The sequence below is a fragment of the Lytechinus pictus genome, chromosome 11 (genome assembly GCF_037042905.1).
Source record: "Lytechinus pictus isolate F3 Inbred chromosome 11, Lp3.0, whole genome shotgun sequence".
NCBI lineage: Eukaryota > Metazoa > Echinodermata > Echinoidea > Temnopleuroida > Toxopneustidae > Lytechinus > Lytechinus pictus.
The window spans coordinates 29,729,691-29,741,158 of NC_087255.1; the positions used below are offsets into that span (position 1 = coordinate 29,729,691).

At 33.2% G+C, this 11,468-nt stretch overlaps 1 protein-coding gene across 2 annotated transcripts in view; it reads left to right on the forward strand.

The window, feature by feature from the left end:
* LOC129271146 (beta-1,3-glucan-binding protein-like) overlaps positions 1-5,713 on the forward strand; it is a 29,548-nt gene extending 23,835 nt beyond the window's left edge. For both annotated transcript variants that reach the window (XM_064106297.1, XM_054908510.2), the window contains 5 exons: positions 809-886; positions 1,495-1,609; positions 2,117-2,191; positions 3,973-4,114; positions 4,966-5,713. In XM_064106297.1, the coding sequence (XP_063962367.1) occupies positions 809-886; positions 1,495-1,609; positions 2,117-2,191; positions 3,973-4,114; positions 4,966-5,199 (644 nt within the window). In that variant the 3' untranslated portion in view covers positions 5,200-5,713. The remainder of the gene's footprint in view (positions 1-808; positions 887-1,494; positions 1,610-2,116; positions 2,192-3,972; positions 4,115-4,965) is intronic.
* Positions 5,714-11,468: the final 5,755 nt, after the last annotated feature.

The window sequence follows — 11,468 nt, forward strand, 5'->3', positions numbered from 1 at the left end:
CTCAGTGACATGCAAATGGGTCAGTCGATGATGTCCATCACTCACTATTTCTTTTGTTTTTATTGTTTGAATTATACAATATTTCATTTTTTACATATTTGACAATAAGGACCAACTTGACTGAACCACATAGTTCCACATGTACAGGGAGGAATTAATCGTTGTTTCCCTTGACAATGAGGAGAAAATTAGAGTATTTTATATTTCATATAATAAAATACAAAAGAAATAGTGATTGGATGACGTCATCGGTCTCCTCATTTGCATACCGACTAGGATGTGCATATAACTGTTTTGTGAAATTAAGCGAAACTTTGAAATGTCATGACTTTCTTCTTTTACATCCGATTTTGATGAAATTTTCAGTGTTATGCTTGATGGATTTTTCTCTTTTTATTCGAATCAACTTTTTGCTGGGGTGGACTTGTCCTTTAAAGTACTTTAAACTTAAACATTTCCTTAAGATCTATTACGATACCCCGAATGCAGTCATTATTTAGTCTCAATTGATTTTCATGTTTCTCCCCTTCATACCCCTCCCAACGCGATTAGTTCATGTAGTCATTTATATACTATAGTAATAATAATAAAATAAATAAATAATATTGGAGATATTTAGAGCACACATACCATTCAAAGAAGCTCATAGCGCTTGTTCAGTAACCGTTCCCTTGTATAATTACAAATAAATAGATTAACTACCTTGAAACCCTTAATATGCCACTATACAATAATTACAATCAAATAAAATTTGTGATTTAAAGTTGGAATGGATGAAGTAAAATCATATTTTTGTTTACATTGACAGCTATTTGGCTTTTACCTACTCGTAATGCATATGGAACTTGGCCTGCTTCGGGAGAAATAGATCTGGTTGAAAGCAGAGGTGAGTTGTATCGTCAAATCAGAATAAAAATAACTCAGTTATTAATCGGAGTGATGCCTATAGGCCAATACAATCCAGAAAATACTACTGTTATAGTCTGTCATTTAGATTGTGAGGGGAGGGACCAGATATGGGTCCTCATGGTCAAGAGAGTATTTTGGGTCACTTCCTTCTAAATGTCTGACAAAACAAAGAGAAGTACCTACTTTTTTTTTTAGAAGCAGAGGCAGTATGGGAAATTATAATGCAGATTTAGGTTAACAAAAATAGGACACGCGCCTAAATTTCCCCCTCCCTTCAGACTTGCACCTAGGTTGAACATTTCACAATGATGATGATAATAATGATGCTGATGTTGCTACTGATTATGGTATTTGTGCTGCTGATGATGATGATGATGCTGATTATGATGTTGGTGTTGAAGATGATGATGATGATGTGATAAACCTGTAATAATCATAACATATCTCGTCAAATTCAAACTAAATCACTGACACATAATATGCTCATTATGCTTCCCTAAGAATACCACACACATTTAATGATTGGAAAATTAGTATATCATAAATCATTACTTTAAATATGATTGATTTTTTTTTATTCGTTAGGTAATGCAAATATGAGATACGGTGACGAATCAGCTGGGGTAGATCAGATGGGATCGACTATGCATTGGGGACCATTCTGGCCTCTCAACGGATACCCGAAAACGCATGCAACAAAGTAAGTTCATTTAAAAATTTTAAGTACTCTAGATGACGTCAATGGCGAAGACAGATCTTCAAACATGGGTGGGGGGATTCGATATCGGTCAACTGCACTATTTTTTTAGCATTCATCGCCATGGGAAGCGGGCGCGATGGGACAATAACCCCCTTAGATTTGGATTTAATCGGTATGGTATAATGTAGAGATTTGGCCCAAATCACCTTCATTTTGGAGCGAAATGCCTTTATTACCTCTTATCTTTTTGCTCTACAATTATTTCTAAGTGACCAAAATCACCTTCCTTTTTTAATATCTCTCTTTTTTTTTTTTTGCTTGCTTGTCAAACTTTATAAAGTAAACTAGCCCCTGTATGAATGTGTGCGAGAGGGTGCATGGGTGTGGGTGTAAATGAATAAAGACTATGCACCGTCGTGAGACTTGAACCCCCACTTAGTGATCTTTAATCCAAAGACATTATCTACTGCACAACAGTACCTCAACCTGAAATGTTATTTATTTCAGAAATCTCCCCGATGGTCAAACATTTGGAAGTGGGTTTCACAAGTACGCACTGGACTGGACTATGGATTCAATGAAGTAAGTTGTAATACATTCTAATTATTATTTTGGAAGTTTAGAATGTGAATATTGTTTAACAAAGATTTTTTTTAAATCTAAGTTCCAACAGTATCAAAATTTGAAAACTACTATAACTACTACTACTACTACAACAACTATGACTACTACTGCTACTACTACTACTACTTCTACTTGTACTACTACTACTACTACGTCTACTACTTCTACTACTATACTACTACTTCTACTTGTACTCCTACTACTACTACTACTACTAATACTACTACTCCTACTACTACTATTACTATTTATTTATTGATTTTGTTTTATTTACCCAGGGTAGTCTCTTCATTCAGTACAAAACTGCTTTACAAGAGAGCCCTGTTAAAATACAATCATATTACAATATTATACAATGTAAAAAGAGTAAAACATTACATACAACATACAAAGAAAACAACTATAAAACCAGAAAACAACAACAAATAACACCAGCAAAATAAATAGAAATACTTAAAAATAAAGTAATACAAATACAAATACAATAAAATCAGTGGAGGATGAAGACCAATACCAGCAACTGCCAGTTAGCGTCATTAAACACATGATTATGACGGTCTTATCCTTGTTTTTGTTTAAGTCAAAATAACATTTTAAAAATGCTAAATAGGTAAAAGTGTACATATTTAAAATAAGTAAACGCATACATATTTAAAAGGTATATAAATATTAATACTGAAAACATAGGTTAAATAAAACATTTAAAAAAAGCCCAACCACACTAAAAGCCCACTATGACTAGGTGTTGGGACATGTAAAGGATTTGAAAACTACTATAACTACTACTACTACTACTACAACTATGACTACTACTAATACTACTAATACTACTACTACTTATGATGCTACTACTACTACTACTACTTCTACTACTACTACTACTACTACTACTACTACTACTACTACTACTAGCACTACTACTACTACTACTACTACTACTACTACTACTACTACTACTATAGTACTACTACTACTACTACTTCTACTCCTACTACTACTTCTACTACTACTACTACTACTACTACTACTACTTCTTCTTTCACTACTACCACCACTATCATCACTACCAGTTACTACTACTACTACTACTACTACTACTACTACTACTAGTACTACTACTACTACTACTTCTACTCTTACTACTACTACTACTACTACTACTACTACTACTACTACTACTACTAGCACTACTACTACTACTACTACTAATACTAATACTACTACTACTACTACTATAGTACTACTACTACTAATACTTCTACTCCTACTACTACTACTACTACTACTACTACTACTACTTCTACTACTACTAGTACTACTACTACTACTTCTACTCCTACTATTACTAATACTACTACTACTACTACTACTACTACTACTACTACTACTACTACTTCTTCTACTACTACTACTACTACTACTTTCACTACTACCACCACTATCATCACTACCAGTTACTACTACTATTACTACTACTACTACTTATACTACTACTACTACTTCTACTACTTCTACTACTACTACTACTGCTACCTCTACTACTACTACTACTACTACAGTACTACTACTACTACTACTTCTACTACTACTATTACTACACTACTAAAGCAGAGTACTGCTATTTTTCTACCCTATTACTTTTTCCTAATACTACTTTACATTAGACTGTATAGATTATTTTATTCTTGTAAATGAATTTAAAACAATTAACAATTGACGATTCTACTTACTACATTCAGGTTTTACGTTGACGACGAGGAAATACTGTCTGTAGACCCTGGCAGTGGCTTCTGGGAGTTTGGTGAATTCGCGGAACAAGCACCGGATATTGGCAATCCATGGGAACACTCTTCAAACAAATTCACTCCATTTGACCAGGAGGTAAAGAAGCTTTCAAAATTGTTTAAGTGGTGGGTGTTTTATAAAGCTGTTCGTAAGTTAAGAGCGACTTTAAGAACGACTGGTGATCCTTTCTTGTGGTAAATGGTATATTCATTGGCGATGGTTAAGCGCGTATGAAAGGTTCACCAGTCGTTCTTAAAATCGCTCTAAACTTACGAACAGCTTTATGAAACGGCCCCCTGGTCTAATCGTGTTCAGAACCAGATAGACATGCTTGTCAATTATAAGCCTGATCTATTTCATTATTTTCTTATTCTGTATTGCACTTCATTCTAAAGAAATCGTTATTATGCAATCAACCAACCAAAAATACGAAATATATTGTCTTTTTTATATAACTTGTGCAAATCAATCTAGCGCGTATGCTGAAATCCTGGGATTGTTTCATGAAAGTAATTTTCGGACGTTTTATCTGACAAACTCTAAATGTTTTCCGAAAGTCGTCATAAAAACATTGATTCTCATTCGATCAAAATCAAGGAAAGTTCTGATAACTTGTCGGAAAATAAACTGGTTTAACATAAAGTGGTTAAACTTTAATGGGAATCGAAATTACATACTTATCTTTGTTAATTTCACAGATCCGAATTAAAAACACATTCGTAATTTAAGATGTTAGGGGCTTTCTTGGAATGATAAGTTGTTCAAACTAATTTACCATTAAATCCTGGGAAATTCAATAAGTAAACGATAATATAAACAGTCTAAAGTCCTGTAAAGACAATTGCAATGTGGGGAGACACGTTATATACATCTGTATTCCAGATACGTATCGAGACCTTTAACAAAACAATAAAAAACATCGCTTTATTTCTATCCCTCTTCATTAGTTTTACTTGATCCTGAACGTAGCCGTTGGAGGAGTAAATTATTTCGGTGACACAGCAACCTACGACCCCCCTAAACCCTGGACGAACGATTCTCCCACTGCTTCCCGTGATTTCTGGAACGCTAAGGATGACTGGCTACCTACTTGGAACGGGGAAGAAGCTGCCATGCAGGTTAACTATGTTCGTGTGTACGCCCAGGACGGTCAGACGACCTACCACTTGCGCGACCGATAGACCGACCGATATAAACCGATCGCTCTTGCATGACGAAATCGATATTTTAATTCGACTTCATTCATTTTACATAATCCGATTCATAAACATGGATTATAAACCGAACGTACGACACAAAAAACAGGAATTAAATCGTCAAGGTTTTCCATGGTAACGTTAAAACGATTAAACGTCACCAAGAGCATTGTCTCTGGTTAGTCTGTAAAATGAATTTGACAACATAATTGAATTGTAAATAAGACGTTTCTCAAGTCGATTTATGATTTTCTCTGTAATGGGATGATCGGTTTCTCACTATCAACATCTGTCTCTAAAAACTCTTTGATCTTATCATCAAATTATATGTATTGATGCGAGTACCCCCCCCCCCACACACACACACACAAAGAACAGTTGACCAGGGAATTACCTGTATGAAAAGTTCTGAAATATTAAACCGTTGATCATTGTAGAGTTCTTCTGCTACTTTCAACATTATTCATACCTGATTAAATCAATTCTTCATATATCGGCATCGAATTTTGTTGCGTGGTAAATTTATTCTTTAGTCGAGCAATCATGTTGAGGAAGAGATGACAAAGATTAAAATAGGAAGGAGAACAAAATGGAAGGAGAGCGACGAGTATGCTAGAGATAGATAACAAGTGACTCTGGGTAAAATTTGGAAGGAAAAGAGAGAGAGAGATGGGACAGAGAATGGAAAATAAATAGAGAGGGAGGGTAAGAAAGACAGACTTGAAAGATGTGCAGAATAGATCAAAGTTAAACAATATTTGTTGTAAAGTATTCCCCCATCAAAAATCAAACAAATCAATAAGATAAATAAAATTAAATAGATAAACACCTAAATAAACCTACAAATGTATCTATAAAATTTTGAAAAACTATATTAAAAGAGTAAACAGTTTTGCTTTAATGTGATGAATACTGCAGATGGATTGGCAAACACCAAGAAGGTAATTGTCATCTTTCTATCATTGTTTCATTTACTGCCCCCCCCCACTCCCTCTCTCTCTCTCTCTCTCTCTCTCTCTCTCTCTCTCTCTCTATCATACTTGATACTTGACACCAGATGTAGTAATCCCTTTGGCAGCTCATACAGAAGCTCTACTTGGATGATGAATAAAGTAAGCCACTGGAAGGAGCATCATGAAGTGCAGAAATGGTGATGAATAGACATAGTAATTTTGTATATGTACAGTAAAACATGCTATGCTGAGTGCAAGTAAAAACCAAGCTTTTGACTTTAAATCATACATGATACTGGGCTATATTATAAAATATTCAATGTTTATGGCCGGGTGAGATCGTTCTGAGTATTACATGAGCGTGCAAGTTTAGCGAGTCGACGCAAAGCGGAGTTGAATAGACCTCCCCAATTTGTAACTGATGTAATATTAGAAGGGACGCATGAATGGAAAAACATTGAATATTTGTTTTATACAAAACACGATTTGTAGATAACAAGTGTTGAATAATAATAATATCAAACATCACTTCAATCTCGGTAGAAATGCAACGAGGACAGACTACTTTGGTTCGATTTATATATAGTGATATTTGTGACTTCTTTAATCATCAATGAAGTTGCAAAGGCCTGCTCGCAAGCATAAATTATGTGATTTTATACATTCATTTATTCTACATGTATATTATTATTCACTATTATTATATGTATAATTATACCTCAAAACCCGAAACATTTACTTTACTGTCATTATTGAAAATTGACTGTGTAATGTTATCACAGATTGTGTAGTCTATATTCAAACTCTCAATAACAAAAATGTTTATATACAGCAATATCAACGTACACAATTATATTTATTTATGTACGAACTGAAGGCTTCATAACCTAACCCATAATGCAAAATCTTTATCAGTTAACCCTGAATCCCCCAACTTTTCCATGTACACTAAGGCCGATCTTCCAAATCAGAAGATTTTGATGGGAAACCTAAATCTCCATAATCCTACGCAAGGAGAAACATTAGTTAAATTAACAAAATTGATTTGAATAATTTGTTCTAATAGTGTTTTACAAGTACTTTTAATGTAATTCATAACAACATCTTTAATTCTTGTAAATTTTCTTCATCTCAGATCATGAATATATTATGAAAATTTAATTCACTGACCATGTCTGAACTTTGTTTCATGTTCATTGACTCAAGGATGACCATAATATTGAAAAGAAAAACAATTATAGCACATTCAATTCACCCCTTTAAACGCGTTTTTTGGTGGGTCACGCGTGTGTACAGCAATATATTTGACTGCCCCCCCCCCCGGCTGTCAACCTTATTTGTGAAACAAAATTCATTTTAGTCAATTTTCAAGCCTAAATTTTTTTAACCTTGAAAAAAATTATGTGATTTTTTTTAACCTTGAAAAAAAATCATTCTTTACAAGTTTCAAAAATCCTATATCTAGGGGAAAACAAATTTTAATTAGTGTCCTTTTCTCCTCAAAAATCCTACTATCTGGCAACTCTACATGATGATGGCATGACTAGATTATCATCCCCCAAAATAGGTTGACTGGAATAATAAGTTTCATAACAATCATTTCTCAAAATATTACATGGATTCCATAAGCTTGTATGGATAGATGTGTACACAAACTAACATGCTGAAAACATAATACATACACAATCAAGTACCCGGTGTAGATAATATTTACATCATCAATAGAATTTGGTTTCATTACTCTACTTTGGTAAATTCAGTACTGCACAAATATATACTTTTGGTATTTTTCTCATATGAAAAATATATACCCTGTGATAGATTATATAGATAAATAATACACAATATAAAATAACAATGATTAACATCAATTTACATAATAAATAAGCTTAGGTAACAATGATACTTAGCCACGTTAAATAAATTCAAATGCCCATTGCAAGTATTGTCCATAAATAATGAAGTAATATCACATTAAAAGTGATTGACAGCCTATAATAAAATCAGCAGTATTCAGCCAATATTTTTACACAAATTGCATCTTACACAAATATGAATTAAGAAAAATTCTTGTTTTTCCTATACTCTGAGGATTATGATGATTTATGTATACAGGGACAGTATCAGAGCAATCATTTGCAGTAGGGTTTTTTTTCTCCTACCTTTCTACCCAAAAAACATAAAAGAATTTGAAATCTTGTAATGAATGTTTTTCATTTATCCTGCAAATGGAGTTTCCTATAATATCTGGAATAACAGTAGTCTGTAAAAGTTCAGTGACCTCAAAAAGACAAACAACTTGGGAAACTTCACAGGTGTCTCTGTAGATTACAACTTACATCACTACGAGTTTTTTCACATCTACACGTACAGTTGAGATTAAAAGTTTACTTACACTTCGTCAATACCACACAAACTTGCCGGAATCATTAAATCTGCCATATCTCAATCTCAATAAATATTTGTGCTACCAAAATAGATTTGGTATAGGAAGTAAAGTTTAACAAAGTTCTTCTTAAAAAAAAATTCTTAAGTAATTTGGGCATGAATGAATGTTAATCTTAACAAGTATTTCATGCAACTTTATCTCAATGTTTACTTAAATGTTAAGGCTTATATCCTTTTTTTTCATGTCCATGAAATAATATCTCTCTGATATTGGGCTTTAAAGGAGGTGGCTGATTAACCCTTGATGCATTTTCATCAGCAGAATCATATAAGATACAACTGCTTAATAAGATGACAATGTAATATGAATGAAATGCTATATTTTGTTTGAAACCAAATTGTTATTGTAGCGCAAATATTTCTGAAGATATGATAGACACAGCAATATTGGCAAATATTTTTTACAAGGAATTGACAGGGAAGTTTGCACACATTTAACCCCAGGGCTCAGTCTTACAAAGACTTGCGATTGATCCGATCAACCACAACTATGGAAAGCCAGCAACGCCAACATCATGAATGCATGTTTGTTCAAAATGTTTTGTAGATATGATATAAACCCCTCAAAAATGTTTGGAAATCTGAGTTTGGTCATTAATTTCTCCTCACTCCCAATTTAATGCAATGCATATTTGATATCATTCAAAAGATAATTTTTGATGTTTTGTTGAGTTTGGTCATTAATTTCTCCTCACTCCCAATTTAATGCAATGCATATTTGATATCATTCAAAAGTTCATTTTTTATGTTTTGTTGTGGCTTATGTAGTGATGGTTCTGTGAGATAACATGGTTTTAGCCATGGTTTGAAATACACATGCATGTTTGTTTGTTTGTTATGTGTTTGCTTGTGCAGAGGTGTGTTTGATTTCATGTTAATGTTGATGTTAAGGTTCATGAAAATAAAAGAATCCGCTGAGAAACTCACTCATCACCACAGAAAAAAGAACAGTAACTTTCAATATTGTGTCATTTTGCAACTTTTGAAATTTTGACCGTGCCCACATTTCAAGGCACTTCACCTTCATTTATACCATAATCATATCATGTAGGGAATAATTTTAAAGAGAATTAGATGATCTATTCATTGGTATCAATCATACATTAATATTCACTCAAACCGAGGAGGGATTATCGATCAAAGTCAGATTTACAAACATTGTTTGAGGAGTTTATATTCATACATTCATAATTTTTCTGACAATTTAGAATGCTTCTCCCATGTAAAAAAGGTTATGTGCAAATTTCCTGTGGAAAAATTTATGGCACTGGTGGATTTCTATACATAGTTGAGGTCTTCCGTATGATTGTAACTCTTTGTAAGATGGGCCCTGTTGCCTACAAAATCAAAATTTTCAAATAAATATGATAAACGTAAGTAATCATGATCAAGAGCACATGTATGTATAATATTCATACCTTAATCAATGTGAGGTAATCATTTAGGCATTAAAATGACAATATACTCAACAAATACAGTATTTTCCTGAAATGTGGATATGAATCTTGTGATATATTTAACCTTTGTGCTTTGAACTATGCTCAACATATTTCAATTTATTTATTCTTTTTTGGGGGATGGTTGGTTAGGTCTGGAATGTTTTAATACCACCACAAATTACAGTGCAAATACTGACCATGTTTATAATACAATATCATTCGATTCTGACACATTAAGATGCTGAATTGTTTGGCATTGCCTAATATCATATTAAAAAGGTGTACTGCAAGAAACTTGCGACAGATGGCAAGTCAAATATCCAAAATAAATTATGTCTCACAATTACTTCAAATTTGTTATTGATCAAATGTGTCTTTTGTTTAACCATAAGCATGGATTGATTTGCTATTCATTACTATTTATTTATCAAAATTGAGATATTAATGGTAAACTGATCACCAAACTCGGCAATCAATTGCAAGTTAGTCTCTTGAAACACCCCTCGAGGAGAGATCAGAACCAGTCAATATTAGTCTCTAAAAATTAAAGTATATACATATACATGTATCTTGGTAAGCAGCATTCATGAACTTTGAAAAAAAAGTATTGATGATAAACATGATAAAGGAATTCACATTGTGTCAATGGCCGACTGTGAGTTTTGTCAAGGCTTTCAATTTTGGTGAGATTTATTTTACATAAATACATGACACATGACATGAGATAAATGATTTGGTCTATGTAAACATGAATACACAGAAATTTGGTTTCCAGAGGCAACTAGAATAATATTCAAGAAAACATTAATGAAAGGCATGAAGACGATCAATGAGTAAGCATTGGGTTTTTTTTTCTAAGGTGAAATGTCTTCGAAGGTTTTCAATGCATAACTTTTGTTCCACAATGGAAAAGTAAATACGAATAACATAAATAAATATTATTTAACTCTAAACGGATGTGGATCTATAAAGCTCAAAGATTACAAAATACAATGGAAGAATAAAGAAAAAGTAAATTTGTAGTCGTAAGCAAAATGGCTTCCGAATATTCCTGAACAGACAATTGCAAAAATAGTTACTAGCATATCAAGTCAGTTGATAGCATTAAAAATATTGAAATGTCAGAACGTTTTGGGAAATACAAGTATGTGTGAAAAGTGAAAACATAATTTGGAAATTGGCCCTGTAAAAGACGATGGTCCTGTGCAATACATATATTTGTGCAATTATACAAGCTAATCGTCTAAAACTAAATGAAAGCAAGAAATCATTAATGATGGGCATGAAGACGATCATTGAGTTAACATTTTTGTTTTCTGAGGTGAAATGTCCTCGTAAGGTAACACCCTTAGGGGTGCACATGCTTGTCCCTATACGAGTACCCTAGGCGGTGCACACGTACACCCCAAATAGG